The sequence below is a fragment of the Mesoplodon bidens genome (genome assembly GCF_964165515.1).
Source record: "Mesoplodon bidens genome assembly, chromosome: 17".
NCBI lineage: Eukaryota > Metazoa > Chordata > Mammalia > Artiodactyla > Ziphiidae > Mesoplodon > Mesoplodon bidens.
The window spans coordinates 75,115,508-75,135,083 of record NC_138174.1 but is presented as its reverse complement, the minus strand read 5'-3'; the positions used below and the strand labels follow the sequence as shown (position 1 = coordinate 75,135,083).

General features: G+C 44.9%; 1 protein-coding gene across 1 annotated transcript in view; it reads left to right on the top strand.

Annotated features, from left to right (window-relative positions):
• COL4A1 (collagen type IV alpha 1 chain) overlaps positions 1-19,576 on the top strand; it is a 148,383-nt gene that overhangs the window by 42,134 nt on the left and 86,673 nt on the right. The window contains exon 2 of the mRNA XM_081215096.1: positions 16,937-16,996. Coding sequence (XP_081071222.1) covers positions 16,937-16,996 — 60 coding nt within the window. The remainder of the gene's footprint in view (positions 1-16,936; positions 16,997-19,576) is intronic.

Genomic DNA, 19,576 nt, shown 5'->3' with positions numbered 1-19,576 from the left:
CAAATTAATGGAAAAACTCCAATTGTGTGTGGTTCTGAAAGTGGGGTGAGGTCTGTACCCCTCAGAACAGACTCCGGGTCAGTGATGGCTCACCCCAGGGGCTGAGGGGAACCACCAGAGCTGGATGGAGGCCCAGCGCCAAGATGTTAGGCGGAGCATTTCAGTGTATTATTGCTCCGGGCTCTGGGGCTCAGGGTTGCCAGTGACCGTGAACCAATATTTTGGTTGATAGATCAAAGCTGCATATAGCTTACGTGTATTTTCCATTATTTATTTATTTATGGCTGCGTTGGGTCTTTGTTGCTGTGTGAGGGCTTTCTCTAGTTGTGGTGCGCGGGCTTCTCATTGCAGTGGCTTCTCTTGTTGCAGAGCACGGGCTCTAGGCGCGCGGGCTTCAGTAGTTGTGGCATGCAGGCTCAGTAGTTGTGTCTTGCGGGCTCTAGAGCGCAGACTCAGTAGTTGTGGTGCACGGGCTTAGTTGCTCCGCGGCATGTGGGATCTTCCCGGACCAGGGCTCGAACCCGTGTCCCCTGCATTGACAGGCGGATTCTTAACCACTGTGCCACCAGGGAAGTCCCTTTCCATTTTTAATGCAATGAAATGCAATTAAATGCATCTACCACTCAAACCATATTGAACATAACATAATCTTTACTTTCTCCAAGATACTTAATGATTTAAGAATTTAAAAAATATGTAGCTTGGTAACCACAGTGTACTAGTTTTCTTTGTATGGTAAGATAACCAAAAGCTCTAGTTGATCTAAAATTGAAATCTGTGACTGGAAAACTAGTAGTATTTATTAACTTATTTATTAATTTATCATTCCCATCAACTGGTAATTCCAGACTGTATTTTTAATAGAGGAAAGGCACATGGCTGGAATAAACAGACTGAGGTAAAAAGATTCAAAGTATATATCACTGTCGAAATTACTCTGTGGAGTTTGGGTATTTTTGGATACTAGTGAAAAAGTGTTAAGCTGTATGCACTCTTATTAAAACATCCAGTCTTGTGTTTCATGTGCTCAGTGGCGAATTCATGGTGTGGACGAGTAGTTATGCAGACTGAATACAATTCGCCTTTGAAGAACGTAGCCCATTGTTTTCGGTCTGTTTCAAGATATGTGATGCAAGATGGCAAAAGGAAGTTTTAAGTTGTAGTACTCTCCTCTTCAAAGTACATTTCATCCAGATGTTTATGGATTGAATTGTTTTAGCTTTAGATGCACTACATCTAGTACATTCCAATCACACCCCTTTAGTTTATGTTCCCATATATGGCAAGGGATGTGCCTCTGTTACTGTCCAACTGTAAAGGCTTTTCTGTGAGCTAAGACCTCCTTCATCCTTTTAGTTGCTGTGTCACAGGACCTAACACATCATAGGCCATCAATCATTCGTAATTAAGTAGGTGAAAACCTTTATATTTATTCTCTGAGTAGCCTAATCCAAACAATATCTCAGTTTCTTTTAATGGCCAAAACAATGGGATTTGACTGATTTCAGAAGAAGTGTATTTCCAAGTTGAGGGTTCTGTAGAAGTACATTGTGAATTAATTTTTTAAAAAGTGAATAAGAATTTTAAATAATTTAATCATCATAAAGGAATATTTTCATGTCTATGCACACAGACACAGAGACATATAATGGCTCTATTTGTGTGTGTGTGTGAAAATAAGATCAGCAACCACAAAGTTTATATTAGAAACAACACACTGAAAACTGTATGATTAGCTTGGAGACCTTGTGATTCATATCTTAACTGGGATGTTATTGATTCTTAACATGAGGTTAATTTACAACTCAAAGTCCCTTTGCTAATTCAAGAGAGCAGTGACTGGACAGGCACAGGGGTTAGTGCTGGAATCTGGCAACAAGAAATAAGTAAAGAAAAAGAATTGAGTTATCGCCTGGCATTGTATCTGCAAGTCATAAAATGAACTGGAGGTGGAGGTCATTTTGCTCCCCTGTCAAATCACACATCTTAACACAGAAAAACCCACACTGATGTCCTAAACTGTCAGTTATACTGTGTATAGGGTAAAAATGACTGAATTGCAAGTTGTCCTGAATTGGCTGATTCCATCATCGTGATATTAATCCCTTAAGGATTCCATGTTTCATGTATTGTTTGGCCACGTTCTCCTTTTCAATAGTTTTATTGGCTTTTGGCTCATTCATATTTAGTTTCTTTCCAGAGCCGGCCCAGCTCACTGCGTTCAGGACATCTTCCCTGTATCCTATGCGCACTATGTCGTCTCTTTTTGTTCTCCTTAGTTTTCCCCTTTGAATAATGCCAGGTTTCCTCAAATGCAGAAATAATAATGGGCTGTTCTATAAATGAACCTTCACTTAGAAATTAACATAGAAATTTGAACTCTAGAATTGGCAGTTTATAGCAAGGACACTAAAGTTTTTCAAAGAAAGAGAATTAGCTCCCTTATAGCACATAAAGACTTTCATCAACATGTGAAAATATAGTTATTAAAAGCACAGGTGTGGTTTTGGTTTCCAACAGGATAAACCTCACCAGAAAATATTTGTTTTGATTCGTGTTCACTGTCCAATTCTCCTTGTTTGATTTAAACTTCACTGTAACTGGTAGCAAAAGGTTTTCTAGATATTTCTAGATGTTAACGCACTTATACAAGTGCTTTGCCATTAGAAACCATCTTTTAATGCTCACACATCTCCTAAAACTCTCCATGATAGCAAATGGGGGAATAAATATTTAATGAAGTACCAGTGAAAAAATGAAGAAACTAGGACTATTTATGTATCATTCAAATTGAAGGCACAAGGAAATGGAGTGAGTGATATTTTTCATATTTTATTTATTTCATATTTATATTCATAATAAATTATGCATGGCTTAAAGCTACTAAATATTTTTCTTAAACACTCTTGGAAAAGATAAGGTTTTCTGGATTCTCACACAGTTTGACAGCTATTTGTCAACAGACTGACATTTGGTTTCAATGCGAGCTGGTAAACTTAAGGATGGGTTTCTGCTCAGGGGTGGCGTGGGGACGTGTGGTTTGGGAATGGTACCTCTGCAGACACTAACAATGGGCAGCTGGCCCCAGAGCCTCAAGGCAGCCTCAGAGATGTCTCTTGGCATCTCTGTGGCCGCAGTGTAAATACCAGAGTGTGTCATTGAGAAAACCACCACTTCCTTCTGTGGTTTACCCCATTTTCCTTCTTTTAACCATAAGTGTTGCACTTGTGTTTTTAGGTGGGTCCTTTGAAAGTGCCACTTAGTTCTTGAAAAGCAGCATTTTTGGTCCACCATGTCTGTTATCTTCCATAAAATCCCAATGAACTTGAAGTTTGTAGTTGAGCCCCTGCTCCGATGTGCACGTGACCTGGGAGTCTGTCACAAAGAGTCTTCCGCGTGGATCTCTGACCTTTTGTCAGAGGCAAGAGGGCTCACCATACTGTCACGTGTTCTTTATTCCACAGAGTTTATTCCGTGGAATTTCTGTTCACATTTTGTTTGAGTTTTCAGACTTGATTTTAAAGCTAACACATCAAGTCATGTTATCCTTTGGGGGTGATGTTTCTAAGTGTGAGTCCTCTGGGTTTGCAGAGCTGCAATGCAGCACTTTAAAATCTGTCGTTTATAAAGAGTCTAAATCCTTGCATGTATTTTTGAAAAGTGGCTTTTCGATGAGTCTGGTATTTGAGGCTGAGTGCAGTTCTGAATATTACATTTTGGCTTCATCCTGGTTGCCGGGGATTAGTCTAAACATGCACACTTTTCCTCATCATGTCCCATATCTGACAAGAAAGCGGAACAGCTGTGATTGATGTCATAACAGGGTGTCTTATAGTCTCTGTGAAATGGAAGTAGCATGAATTAACTGATATTATGTACATTCGTTTGATGCATAGTGTGGTTAGTCTCTGTCCTACAAGAAAGAATATCCATTTTTCTGTCCTCGTTCCTGGAAAAACTTTATGGCTTCCCTGTCATGGAGCACGATGTCTGGTTGCCTTAGAGTGGCCTGCAGACCTTCCACCATGTGGCCAGGGTCTGTGTGGTCTACTGCCCCAGCCAGCGCTCCTGGGGTCCAAGCCTCCGTAGCTTCTTCAGTTCTCCTCACCTCCCTCTGCACTTCCCCATCTCTGTATTTGGTTCACTGTGCTTCCTCCTTCTGGAATGCCCATGTTGGGCATCCCAGGCTTGGGCATCTCACCCAGGTTCAGGCTGCTGTTGACCTGCCACGCCACCAGAAAGCACAGGCAGTGTCCAGCGGGTCCCCAACAAGGTGGCCTCCTTTTCCCCTGTCCCTTCTCTTCTTCCTCTCTTATCCTTTTCCCTCGGTGTAGCATCCCATCCAAACGCAGTTTTCCTTCTCAGGCAGTTTGTGTGTTCAGAGCCGCAGTAACAATTATCTTCCCAAGTCATTTAGTTTTACATGCATTTTCCTCGTCTGGACTAGAATGTACTTGAAGGAAGGAAAACAGGCCTCGTTTCCCACGTCTCACGTCACCTAGAACGGTACGTGCACGTCAGGCTAGCTTACTTTCATGTCAGCAGCTCTGCTTGGATGTCCCGGGGTGCGATGGTTGGGATGATTGGCTGAAATGAAGTTGGGGGCTTCCTGCTGGATCTGTGCTACGTCTTGCGTAAGGATTTACATTATCTCTTGCATCAATGAATATAATCATGAGTTAAATAAGGTTTGCTAACTAAAGAAGATCATGAGATATGCAGTTTGACAAATAGGCTAAAGATCTTTACCTGAGATCTGTAGAATTACCAACCAAGAAAATGAAACTCCGTTGTCTTTTCCTATCGTAAAATCAAACGTGTGACATTCTTTTCTTCCCTCCATTTCCCATTATTACTGGTGGAATCACTGTCCTTCCGATCACACCTGTCCACTGAAAAAAATGCACAGCATAAAAGTGGAGAATTATGTTTCGTTCAGGGACCTTACCGAGGACTATAGCCTGGGAGACAGCCTCTCAGAGACCTGAGGGACTCTTCCCAAGAGGTCAGGGAGGAGCCTGGATACAGAGGAGTTTTTGCTGAAAGAAAAAGGAAAAGACCATGTAGTTGAACATCAGGAGATAACAGCTGATCGTAAAAACTGCAGACAGACATGTTACATGAGATTACAGACATCTCCTGTTAATGATTTTAGTGCTTTGCTATGTACGGGAAGATGCAACAGTCTGGGCTTACTGAAATCACTCCTTTGATATGCCCCTTAGCTCTCTGGGGCCAGTATCCTGTTTTTCTCCATCCTGCATCCCCTCAGGGTGCACTGGTGTGGGGTTGGATTGGGGAGGCTACAGTGGCTGCTGGCTTTGTGGCCTCAGCATCCTTTGTTTCCTGAAATGGCAGGCAGCACGGTTTGTCCACAAGCCCGTTGGAAACCCCTCTGTCCCCTGCACTTAACACTGAGCCTTCACTGGTCTGCCTTCTCCATCCCTTGGATCCTTCCTCTCCTTCCCTTCCGGCTGCTGCCTGGGTTCAGCCCCCCTCCCTCCTGTCAGACTCCCTGGTAGGTCTCCTGACCCCACAGTCCCTCCTCACCTCAGTCTCCTTCACGCGTAGAAGAATGTTACTAAAATGCAGAGGAAGGAATTTTCCCTCATTCAGAAGTTTTCAGTGCTCCCAATGGCCTATTGGAAAGAAAGCACTGGACTTCGCTTCAAGGTCCACATGGCCTGCGTTCTCCCAGCCTCTCCAGCGAGATTTTCTCCAACATCCTCACTTGAGTCTCCAGTCTTGGGCTCCTCTGGGCACCCACAAACTTTTCCTCCCTGGAGAGCTGGCTCATGGGGTTTGCTTGGTCACCTCCCTGCATTAGGGTTCTTGCTGCAGGGCACAGGGCTCTCCTGGTAGATGGCCAGCTGCACGAGGGCAACTCCCCCTCTCTGCCTGCCAAGTATGGGGACGGTACCCACACAGAGGAAGTGCTCATTGAATCCTTACGGGGTGAGTGAGGTTGTAGCCTGTTCAACTGGGCCACCCCACATTCTGCAGTTCCACAGAAAAGCAGCATTTCCTGCTCGCTTTTTAGAAGAGGAATGTAGCCTGTTAAGATGGAAACAGAGAGAACATGGTGGTGGAGGGGGTGTCATACAGCTTGGATCACCTTCCAGACCCAGAGAGGAGGGGGTTGGTGATGTCTCTGATCTGGGGAGAAATCAGCAGTGATTTATAATAGTTAATGGTTTCAGGAAAAGAAAAAGTTGGCAATCCCATTACCCCTGGTTTAGTTAAACTCTGTTTTTGAGTTTATGTCAGTTATACTTGTCATCTTTCCCTAGTCACTTAGGCTTTTCATGTTTCCATTTTAAGTGTGTTAACAGACTATAGGGTCCTTAAAGGATCGGGAGGTGGAACACCGTGGGATAAACAGAAGACTGACTCCGCATTTTCATACCCAGTGTAAAGCCATCTTCGTGCCTGCGTGCCAGCTCCCCGGTGCTTTCCTAGAGCAAGTGGATCCTTCAAGGCATCTTGTTAAAGATAGTCCTATGGAAGGGAAAACCACTCTGCATAAATCCCCCCAGCCGATAGCTGTCCAGTAAATGGACCTGGTGCCCTGTTAGACTAGGCTGCTTGGAGTTTCTTACTTAATGTAGTGTATGTAGTATATCTGCAGTGTATTTCCTGGGTCCCAGAAGGAAAAGCATCAGAAGCTCACTAAGTGTTCTTTTGATTAAAATTTTAGACCTGATGAGGAATTTTCTGAAGCTATAATGCAGAAAAGGTCCTGGAGTGGAGTCAGAAGCGCTTTAGCTGTTCTTCAAGGCTGGGGGGCCATTTCTAACCTCTTACTCAAATCTACTTTCCTGTAGATGTGCGGCATCTATTTCTAAGATCCTATGTCGACGTGATGTTGCTAAGAGTGCCAGGGGGATGTTAGAAGAAACAGTGTGAACGTGGGATTCACATAAGGGGTGAGAGTGGGAGACCCCAGTGAAGGTGGTCAGAGGGGGCGACTCTGATAAGTGCCACCCACATCCAGGTGGGACGAGGCCTTGGGCACCTGGCGGGCTGCAGTGCCTGGTCTCTCCCTTCACACTCCGCCCCCTGCCTCCCCCGCCTTCCTGCCCTTCCTCTCACCCCCTCCTTCCTGCTCTCCTCTCTCTTCCTCCTCCAACCCTTGAAAGCAGTTCTAACCGAAGCGCTGTGATGCATGTTTCCTGCTCCAAGTGCATTTAGTGAGACTGATGGATGTGCAGAAAGCACCCTGTACTTCTGCTTAAAAACGTGCTTTTAAATTGAGTGCTAAACTTGGCAGATTGCATGTGCTGTTATGAAGCCTCAAAATCCGACTCCCCGTCTGCTGCAGGAACTGGCGTCTTACCCTTTGCCACCTCGTACCCGTGCCTACCTGCCAGTAGCTGCCGCCGGCCCGCCCTCTTCCTAGGAGGGCACAGCTCCCCTGCCACTTCCCTTTCTAAGATGCCCTCTGGCTCTGTCCTGCCTACTGGCATGTCCCTCTGTGCCCCCCCCCACCCGCCCAGCACCCTGTAGCAAAGCCCCTCCCCATGTCCGCCCTCTCTGGCCAGGCCAGCGCCCTCCCCTCTCACTCCAGCGGGACCTACCCTGGGATCCCAGAGTCCCTCGGATGGGGCATAGGGCTTCTCCCCTGTGTGTCTGTGGGACTCTGCTCACTGTCTTGTGAGGCGCCTCATGCTGTAGTTTCTCACTTTCTCTTCCCTCTCGCTGGGATACCCAGCTCTGCATTCTTAGCATCGTGGGGCAGGGGGATACCTGCCCTATACCAGGTGTGCAATAGATGCTGAGATCTTATAATGGGTCAGGTGAAAGATGAGTACCAGGGAATGCTGAGACTCGGTGTGAATGAATGCAGGACACAGGCCGCCTGGGCTGCTTCCTTCCTGCCGAGTCTCCCACCCCCACTGTGGGCCAGACCTTGAAGTGGAATTCAGTGAAGGTGGGTGACCGAGTGGCAGTGGCTGCACCAGGCCAGGCTGAGAGGCTGGATTCGGAGTGAAAGAGCCAGACTGGGGTGGGGAGTGAGGAAAGATGAAAAGCAGGGATAGCAGGGACACCTCCACGTACTTCAACACGATAGAGGAGTTGCCGTGTTTCCAGTTGGAGGAAATAGTCCAGCTTTGTTTTTTTCATGCCAGACTGGGTAGAATGTGCTGTTCTTCAAAGGGTGGCTGGAAACTACAAGTTTGTGGCTCTCGAGGAAGAGTCTCGGACAGACGAGGCGAGTCCAGGTGGAACGTGGGGAGTTGGATGGGAGGATGGGCAGGTGGTGGCTGTATGACGTGGGAGGATGGGGAGGTGATGGCCGTTGCAGGTGGAGGGTGGGGAGGTGGTGGCCGTTGCAGGTGGAGGATGGGGAGGTGACGGCCGTTGCAGGTGGAGGATGGGGAGGTGATGGCTGTTTCAGGTGGAGGATGGGGAGGTGGTGGCCGTTGCAGGTGGAGGATAGGGAGGTGACGGCCATTTCAGGTGGAGGATGAGGAGGTTGGAAAATCGTTCAGGGAACCTGGAGAGAGTAGCTAAGACTCAGAAACTTCCTGCTGGGAGGCTTCCCCTCTGAAGGTGGGATATGTGAGTCTCATGAAGGGCCGGGATCCTCTGGGGCCACACGCGTGCCTTGGACAGGGCAGTCGGTGGCTCTGGCAGAACATTCTGGCTCAGGAGGGTGACCCCTGGGCTAGAAACTTGCCGAAATAGACTCCTCCGCGTTTGTCCTTCAGGCCAGTGAGTCAGCAACCCCCAGGGCCCCCCGCCCAGTTCCCGTCTCCAGGCAGCGTTTCTACCCGTGGGTCCCAGTGGACGTCCTCAGCCCACCAACTTGTTTCACACACAGTCATCTGAGCCGCTGTCATGTGGCAGCTAATTATAGTCACATCTGTTTGCAGCAGGACCACCAGTGACCTGGAGGAGAAGTGCTGGGCTGCACCATCACTCCCTCTAGTTTATCCCACTCCCAGGCAAGGACATTCCACATCCACCCCCGCCAAGTGGGAGAAATGGAAGAAAAGAAATGAAAATGAGTCACCAAAATTGTACGATGGGGAAACAGGAGAACAGAACTGCCATCACATGGCAATGGTCAAGCAAACATCCTCATATCCTTGTGTTGTTTGCTGAGAGCCCACCAGACTCTGCAGAGTCAGTTCTTAGTCAGACGACGAGAGATGCTGCGTATTCCAAGATCAGTTTGTTTCTCAAATGTTTCATGCTCATTTTTTTTTTTGCCAAGAATATATCAACACTTGTAGTTGTTTTCACATTCGAGCAGAAATGTTTTGTGAGTCTAAAAAGTAGTGGGGATATTCTGTTTCCACGTTTTCCAAGATTGACAGGAACAGAAATGTTATTTTACTTAACTAAATTCTTTTCTATTGGATTAAGGATGAAAAATTATTTTCACATCTTTGGAATCACATCTATTTACATTTATCAAAAAAAACCCCGATGATGATAGAATAACGATCAAGCAAATGCAGGTGAAAGCACGTGGATTGTGAGCTCCTTGGAGATCACTCACCCTTCACTCCACGATTCCAAGCTTATTTTTGGAAGTTCAAAAATGCTGTACAAATGTAGGTTTTTAAGAAATTATTATTATACTGCAACATTTGGCTATAATTTGCTCTCTATCTTGTTATTAATTTTTTTTTGTTTTCATGAACAGTTTTGTTGGTTAGAAACTTTAGAAAACATGACATAATAGTAGCTATAATGATGGGGTTTTCTTGTCTTTTACTTTAGTGGAAGTCGTTCACACTGGTTAATATTTCATTTAATTTTTTATGTGTATTATATGTAATTTTGCATCATCGTGTTTTGGGTTTTTTTGTTTCTTGTTTTAAATTGGAGTATCGTTGATTTACAGTGTTGTGTTAGTTTCAGGTGTACAGCAAACTGAGTCAGTTATACATAAACATGTACCCATTCTTTTTTAGATTCTTTTCTCATGTAAGTCATTACAGAGTACTGAGTAGAGTTCCCCATGCTATACAGTAGGTTCTTGTTAGTTATCTTACCTTGTTATTAATTTTTAAATCCTAGGCACACTTTTTGGGGGAGGGGTAGATTTTATTGAAGAAATGTGTGAAATCATAAAGGCACAGTGTCTCTTATGTGCGTGGATCAGAAGCCAGGTCACGAGCCAGGACATTTCCGGAAACCTAGAAGCCCCTTGAGTCCCCTTCTAGTCACCAGTAGCCCCCTAGGGTAACCACTCTGCAACTGCATTTTATTTAGTTTTGAACTTTATATAATTGGAATCTCCTGGCTTGTTCTTTTGTGCCTGGTTCCAGGTTGCTCGGTACTAAGTCTATGAGACCCATCTGTGTCATAGCCGACCTTCCTCCGTGGGTAGGGGTTTCATTCTGTGAATCCAGACCACTGTGTTTTTATTCTGCTGTTTCTAGGTCGGGCTACTTCGTAGAGTGTTGCAATAAACATTCTTGAGCATGCCTTCAAGGAAAATTTTATTAAAGCACAGCAAAGTGCAAACATTGTGAATTCACAGCTCAATGAATTTTTCCACGTGTTACCATTCACCCTGATCAAGCAGAGAATGTTCCCAACACCTAGAAACCTCTTAGGCAACCCCACCGGAGGCCAACACTCTCCTGACTTTCACCGTTGATAGTTTCATTTGTTCTTGATCTTAATGGGATGGGGTGTGTGCTCTCCTGTTGAAGTTTCTTTTTTTTTTCATAATTTTTTAAAAAAGTTATTTTATTGAAGAATAGTTGATTTATAATGTTGTGTTAATTTCTTCTGTACAGCAGAGTGCTTCAGTTATACATATACATACATATTCTTTTCCATTATAAGTTATTACTAGATTTTGAATAGAGTTCCCTGTGCTATACAGTAGGACCTTGTTGTTTATCCATCCTATACAAAATAGTTTGCATCTGCTAATCCCAAACTAATCTCTCTGGGCAGGGGGTCCACGGAGGCATAGACAGCCATTTTGCAGAACCTCATGGCAGTAAATTAACATTTAAAACAAGAATTACCAAAAATAGCATACCCTAGTTAAAAATCACAAACAGGATGGGAATTAGGACCTACATATTAAAATCTCCCATATATACTCTCTATTTCTTTATGATGTTTTAGTTTCCAGAAAGAGTGTGAGCTCATTGAGCCTTTTCTTGGGGGGGAGGAGGTCATCTTTTATTCACCACACTACCATCTTGGGAGTAATGATACAGAATTAAAAATAATAGAAATGAGAAGACCACACTTCAGTGGGATGTGATAAGGGCAAATGTTGAGAAGCGGTTTCAGTAATGACAATGTATGACATGACTTTTGATGGACATCTGCCTGCATACCTGTGGGACAGGTGCCAAGAGGGGGACCAGATGGTGTGTGATGCTCAGCCTAGGAGACGCGGCCTCACCGTGTTCCAGAAGGGTTGTCCCACTTGACCCCCGACCATGGGGAGTCTGGAAGCTCCACTTTTGGTTTCTGCATGCTTCCAATTTCTGCCCTAGTAGACCTAAAATACGTTCCTGTGTCTCTACATATTTCTTTAGTGGGGTAGATAATTATTCACAAGGTTCCCCGAAGGAGGGCTACGACCAGGAAGAAAACGGGGACCGTCCTGTCACCACAAAACTATTTTGACATTTTGCACAGCGCAGAGAATGTGAAAAGGAATTTGAAAGATAAGCTGTTTAGACTTGGCGGAGCTCCACTTGTCCCTATTTGGCAGGATGTGAAACACATAAAAATTGTTACAGTGGGGATGGTAAAGGTCTATCTCCCTTCAGAAGCAGGAAAAAAATCAGACAGTTGAGGACTTGACTGTGTTTAACTCATTTCAAATATGCTTCCCTGCGGAAGGTATGTCACAGTTAACAAATTAGCATGAGTGGGCATTCTTCCTCTCTCTCTCTCTCTCTGTCTCTGTCTCTCTCTCTCTCTCTCTCTCTCTCACACACACACACACACACACAGAGTAACGTGCAGTTGGCTTCCTTGGTTAACTAAAAAAGTCTCTCTCTAAACGGATTAGCGAGCCTCTCCACCTAGAGCTCACTGTAAAGTTGAGAAGAGCTTTCTGTCAGTCTGTAGGTCAGAGAAAGACCGGAAATCGAGTTTATTTCAAATGAAAGGCGTTGACCCTCGTCTCTCCCCTTCCTTCTTTGGCGCTCGTACTGTGTATCGTAAATCTTCGGGAATTTTTGGAACTTAGCCTACTTTATAGCATTACTTCTGATGGTTTGACTCTCTGGAAATTTTTAATTGGGGCATGAAAGAAACTGTGAATAACATTCATTGTTTTATCCTATCGTGAAAAGTATAAAAATACTCGTACAGAATGTAAAAGGTATTCGATGTAGGGATGACTTCGTTGTACATTTTGCATTCCTTTCCAGTTGTACTCTTTGTGGGCATTTAAAGTTGACCTCTGCTATTGAAGTTGTGTGTGTCCTACAGATATCATTGAGAACTGATGTATTTTTTTCTGTTTCAAATACTATTAATTCAGGTCTGCTTCCATTTGGAGTGAATTTGTTATGCTCTCGTGGTAGATTATTGGCTGTCAAGTGTGACTTGGTTTTCATTAAGCTTTTCTATGGTTTTAGGGGTATAAATGGTGATGCTTTTCCCCCTGCGAAATTTCTAGGGTTCTCTTACCCTCACCGGTCTGAGTGACCCGTGTCACTGTGGACCAGGGATGGTCTACTTCTATAAGATGGACCAAGACCCACAACTTTTTGACCTTTGGGATCTTTAGCCACATCCCCCATTTCCAAGTGGAGACTGTCTTCATGACCAACTTCGTCAGTCGTGACTGTAGGTTAAGTGTGTGTCTCCCGGGAAGAAAGCACAAGCATGCCTCTGGGGACTTTGAGCTAGTTTACTTGACCTTGCACTCGAGGAGGGGAAAGGCAGGAGGCAAGAGTGGAGTGTGAGTACTTCACAGAATGTACAAGTTCTTCCTGTTCTAGAATCTGAAACAGATGGGATGGGAGCTAGCTGACTGGAACCCAATATCTTCCAGACTTCAGACTTGTCCGCCCCCTCAGATATGCAGCCAGGAGGGAACCACTGGGGCCAGGGGGGCTGCCTTCTCTCTTTTCATTTTGCTGAGAGGTCTGGACGTGGAATGTAATTCCTCAGGAAATCATGAAATTTGTGACATGGCCTTTAGCATGTTAGGTCACCTGCGAAATCGTGACTCTGAGTAACTCATATAGTTTATTCGCCCTTCCAAATAGTAATTCATAACGGAGGGTTGAGACTTGCATTACTGAAGGCTTTTATTTAATGAGCTATTTCAAAATCAGACATTACACCAGATTGAAAAGGACACTTGGTACGTCATCATCGTTGTCCTTTTTATCCGTGCACCCCTGAGTCACAGCTAAAATGACTTTACATGCCAGCGTGATATTCAGCCTGGGGCATTCTACAACAGCAGTTGTAAAGGGCCAGAAGACTGACATTTCAAAGTAGATTTCATTTAGCAAAGTAAATGTGCCTCTCATGATGTTTGTTTGTTATTCTAAAAATTAGGTTTTTTTTAAACAGAGCCATTTACATAAAATGCTAGGCCACCCAGAATGTGAAACAAAAATCATGGTCTAAAAATGCCTTTTGTTCTGCAAACTTGACCATCATTTAGATCTTAGAATGATCAGTTCTTTGGAATTGTCTTCTAGGGCCAGAAGGGGTAATAAAATTTCCTATGTGAATAAAGCAGATAAGGAGGCCTGAGTGTCTTTTGTCTGGGATTAAGAATTTATGTATTTGCTTGATGTAAGCTGGTAGGAGCGGGGGGAGGGTCCTTTAATGGGGCCTATAATAAGAGTGTAGTCCTTTTTCTCATCTCCGATTTCCCCCAATACTTGTCATGACCTGAAGTGTTGTCCAAGGGAAAACTGCTGGATTGTTACCCACACACGCTGGGTGTGTTTCTATAGCAAAAGCTCAAGAAACAATTTGACCTCAACATCCACCATTGGGGCCCTGTGACCTCTTTTCTGGGGTCCCCTGCAATTTAGGCAGCGGTCCCCACCCTTTTTGGCACTAGGGACCGGTTTTGTGGAAGACAATTTTTCCACAGTTGGGTTTGGGGGAGGGGAGGGGGGATGGCTCAGGTGGTCACGGGAGCGGTGGGGGGCGATGGGGGGGCGGCAGATGAAGCTTTGCTCACCGCCTGCTGTGTGGCCCGGTTCCTAACAGGCCAGGGACCAGGTACCCGTCCTCGGCCTGGCGGTTGGGGCCCCTGAATTAAGGCATTTACCTATAGCTTCAGGGAACAGTTCCAGGAAATTCATTTTTATAACTTTTTATAAAGATGAACTTCTAAGATTTTATCAGCATTTCAGAAGAGGAAACCTCAGAATCACCAACAGCCATTTTCAGCTTCAGTCATTAGATTCCCACCTAATCTGAAGTTTTGAAGATGCCGTTGTTGAACTGTACTTAGAAAGTCCGTCACCACCCTGGGCTGTTGTTGGGTTCCCCCAACTCAGCCTGGGTGATGGGTGGACATTTCCTAAGTCAGTGGGTCTTGGCCTGATTGAGTTTTCCTTCTGGTAGCCTTGTGGATAAACAGCAGAATTTAAAGAGCAGAGCTGGGTTTCTGGACCCGCCTAAGACGCAGGCAGGCGGTGGAGATAGGACAGTTGCAAGGCAGAGGCCCCCCGGAGCCCAGGTGACTCGGGGCTGCCGCACCTGTTGGGCTCCCCTGGCCTGGGGGCTAACCTCGCAGCATCAGGCGGCTCCGGGGGCCCAGGCATCCTACAGAGCCTCCCCTTTTCCCTGGCTGGTCTGGGGATCTGGAACAGTCCCACCCTCACTGCCGAGTTCCTTTTTGGAGTATTTTCCCGCAGTGCTGTGATGCAGTTATACGTTGTGAGTTGACGTACCAGGGTCACTGGGTTGTCTCCGATGCCCGTCTATTAATGTTTGAACAACTAGGAATTGGGGTAGATCCAACAGTTGAGGGGGTGTGTCATGGTTCAGTCAGTGATGTTCTTTATTTCCTGCTGTGGGTTTTACAACCGACGTGGTCGCAGGTGAAATACAGGCTGTATCAGGCTGGGTGAGAGGCTCTGGGCTGCCCTCCAGGGGCTCCCGGGGTCCGGGGACACATACATGCAAAGAACTCTGAGAAACATGTGATAAGGGTCACAACAGCGGCATATAATCCACATTTCATGCGTACCGGGTTAGGAGCAGATAGCCCTCTCCTGGGGACGGTTGAGGAAGGCTCATCCCCGGAGTCCCTTGGTCCTTTTATATTTGTGCATTTTGGATGAATTTCTGGAGCACAGGTTTGAGATTTTAGCCTCATCTCTTTAGACAACTCTGAGTGGTCACCCAAACCCAGATTCTGAAGCAAAACTGTGCACATGGATTGATCTACAATGTTAGGAGCTTATGAGCGTGCATGCTGAGAATTGCCTGAAAGATGAGTCAGGGAAAGAAATAGATCTGTAATCTCTGGGGTCGGTTTGGACTGTTGTCAATTGTCTCCATTTCCAAAATGTAAAATTAAGAACAGCTTACTGTCTTGGAGGCACTTGTTCGGATTTCATTTTATAAAATAAATATCTCCAGATGTAGCTGTTTTATGCAGAAGATTTCCAAGGCAGGGGAACTAAGACTTGAGTATGTTGTTAAAAAAACAGACTTCACACAATCACAGTATTTTTTTTTTTTTTTTGCGGTACGCGGGCCTCTCACTGCCGTGGCCTCACCCATTGCGGAGCACAGGCTCCAGACGCGCAGGCCCAGTGGCCATGGCTCACGGGCCCAGCTGCTCCACAGCATGTGGGATCTTCCCGGACTAGGGCACGAACCCGTGTCGCCTGCATCGGCAGGCAGACTCTCAACCACTGAGCCACCAGGGAAGCCCCCACAGTATTATTAATGGTATAGTTTTATTTTCCAGAAACTGTATTGCTGGAAGCATCACTTAGACATACATTTTATCTCACACTTAATATCAAGCCACTAATAAACCTCAATAGCTGAATTATCAATATTCCTATCACACCCTCTTCCATTCTATCCACAATATCTATGTCTATTTTGGTTTAGAATTTGGATTCTTCTAAGGAAATTGCAAATGTATTGAGCACCATCATATGTTTGTCTTTTAATGCACTGGCAATTTTCCATGATGGGAGTTGAAGTTGAGTTTGTCTCAACCTTGTCCTGGCGTGTTATTTAAAACCTCGTAACTCAGTTTTCACGTCTGTAAAATGGGGATGGTAACACGTACCTCGTTAAATAAGATGGTGGCTGATCGTTTGTTGCACCTGGTGGGCATTTGAACATGCTGTTTCCTTCTTTTCCAGCTCCGATTACATACTTGGATTCTTTATCTTGTGTTTTAACATTAATTTAAATGTTAGAAATGAACTACAAGGAGGATTTTGTTGTGGAATGTTCTTTGATTGAACATTCCAGCTTTAATTGAATTAAAAATCAGTTCTTTAAGACTTGGGCTTCTTCTTTTTTGTCCTTTCTACACATTTTTTTTTTTTTTATGTATCTGTGTCTCTGGGTATGTGAGGGACGAAGCATGGACTCCTCCCCCGCCACTCCAATCTCCCGTGGTCTCAGGTTTGAAACTCCTGAATCAGAAGTGTGATACTTTCGTAGCCTTGAAGATAGGAGTGGGTTCCTGTTGTTTTATGGGAAATGGAGAGTCCATTTCTAAAAGTGTGACAGCCTTCACTTTTTGGACTGAGTGATGCTCTGATGTGTTCCACTCCCGGATTGCTGTTTTGTCTGTTAGGGCAAAAGAGATGGACCATTGAACAAGTACGGAGAGCCTATTAGAACAATTCCAGAGAGTCGTGCTCATACGAAAAGGGTAGGGCTAACCCATAAATAGGTGAAGATGCCAAAGTCATTTCAGTTCAGCTATGGACCTCAATTTGCAGGTGTTCTTCTGTTTAAAGGTGTTTTCTCTTATTTCCAGGGTGTGTGTGCTGGCTCTGGCTGCGGGAAATGCGACTGCCATGGCGTAAAGGGACAAAAGGTGAGTAGCCTGAGCTCCGATGACAGCAATTTCTCTTGAATTGCCATCACTGTGGAAGTCATTAGAAATGACATTAAAACAACCGAATAATCAGCAAGTCATGTTAAATCCTGATTACCGTTTCAATAATTTCCCCAGAGCAATACAAATGAAGCAAAACCAAACTTAACAGTATTTTTGAGGAATCTTAACTTCTCTTCCCCAAAGATTGTAATTATTGGTGGCAATTAACGTTAAGACAGTGATTTGGTTTTTTTCCTTTTTTGACCATAGAAGGGACAAGTATATTGGCAGAAAATCTGTTGAGTCAATAGCCTTCTTTGGAATTAGTGCATGAGATCTAAACTCAGCCTTTTTCTGAAAAAAGAAAACATTTATATTGAACTCTAGAGCCTTCTCTTCAAATTAGAATTTTCAAACAATTTTAAGTTCATAACATATTTGTCTAGATTTATTGACAGAAACAGTAGCTATTTATTGTTTCCCAAATGCAAAATTATAATAGTTTTTTCTAAGCAAGTTCTCTGCCTCTCTCTTACTTGAAGAACCACAGATCTGGATAAAGATCATTTTCTCTTGAAGGCAGGTTGGATCTTGAAGGCAGGCAGTTGTTTTGAGAGAGAGTCTTTACCCGGGGACAGTGCAGCATCCTGTAACTGTCTGGGGGTCACCATGGAAACTGGGCGGGGCCATGAGACAGCATGGCCAGTGGGCCAGTCAGTGGGACCCACAGCAGCTGGGGCCATCTGGAAGGGAGGGAGGGGCCCCCGTGGCCCTCTGCCTGCTTTCTGGGACTGGAGGTGTCATTCAGCAGGGCCAGGGTGCAAGTTCTTCTCTCCCTTCTGTTGTGCCCAGGGCATATGGGGCCACAGACTCACACTTTTGAAATTCAGCAAATTCTACTTTACAGAAAACTGTTTCATTTCTTTTCAGCTATTTGCTGAAGTACCAACATTATTCTTTTAAAAAATATGTTGACAGTTGGTGACACTAGTATTACCTGGATAGGTTTTTGAATAAATGAAGTATGTGGAAACATTTTTATATCTTTCATCATCAACTTTATCAACTATAATTCATCTTCAGGAGCTGTTCCTTCCCTTACTTGGGACGTTTTTCTAGCTAGTTCCAGGCTGCATCCTTGAGAGGAGAGGCAAGTCTGTTCATACCACAGATTCTTTTCCTGTGTGTGTGTCTAACTTGAATTATAAGCACGCTGAACTAACAAAGAAATCCTTCAAACTACAAAAAGTGGAACTTTCAACAAATAGGAAATGGAGACCTATATCAACACTACTCTGCTTTTCTTGTAACTTAAAGCATCGGGGGGCAGGCAGAGTTGGTGTTTCTCGCTCGTAAAGAGAATGTGTCCATTCCACCCGCTTTCTTGATCTCCACTCCCCTCCATCAGCTGCAGACCTGGGGGCACTTCCCCAGGCCCTGGTGCTTTTCAGACTTCCTATTCTGGTCTTATGTTTTCTAGCCTGATTCATTTGAATTTTAACCAAAAATCTACCCATTATATATAACAAGGTAGATTTATCCAGGTGTAGCTTTCCAAATATTTTTGGCTGACTTCTTCTCGACTTGACAGGGAACTGGCCCATGTCAGTTCAGAGCTGGCGAAGCATCTTTCGAGATGGCAGGTCACATCTCACTCACAGGGGGCATCTGGCACCCACCCCAACAAGGAAAGGGTCTTTAAGTGTTTCTTTTCAAATCCGAGCATTGAGGAAGCCCTTGCTGTTGCCAGTGTGTCAGCAGAGGCTAGGTCTGTGCTTATCGGGGACACAGGAACATACACTGTAGGGCCTGCCTTCCACTTTGGCACGGGAAGGTCAAGGTGGGAAAGTCACAGGACCTCCGTGTTCCTTCCTGGCTTGACCTTGCTCCCTCAACTGTCTGCTCCACTGCCCACTTTGGGTTTCGTACCTTATTATTAAATAAAAACTATTTAAAATAAAATACTGGCAAGCTTTGGGTTAAACCATTCTGAATTTGTGTTTTAAAAGGCTGTAATTTTTTTTTTTTTTTTGTGGTACACGGGCCTCTCACTGCTGTGGCCTCTCCTGTTGCGGAGCACAGGCTCCGGACGCGCAGGCTCAGCGGCCATGGCTCACGGGCCCAGCCGCTCCGCGGCATATGGGACCTTCCTGGACCGGGGCATGAACCCGTGTCCCCTGCATCGGCAGGCGGACTCTCAACCACTGCGCCACCAGGGAAGCCCAAAGCTGTAATTATTGAATGGATTCAGATGGCCTCTCAAAATTTAGGGGACTAGCTAAATGATTTAGTATTATAGCCTTTAAACAGAAATCAGAGCTCTGTCTTTTCTCGCCTTGAGCATAAATCTTTCAGGTCCTGTGGTTCACATAGCATGAGCCGGGAAGAGGGCCTTCCTCCCACTGAAAGAGGAAATTTTAAACTTCCACTTATTGTCTCAGACGTGATGTTAAAATAATCAGTTTAACGATGGGAAACACCCAGAGCTTGACTAAGCTGGGACTTCAGGTCTGGTTCCCTTTCTCTCATCCCAAGGTCAGATAACAAAGAAACGTATTCTTGGTTGGCACGTCAGCA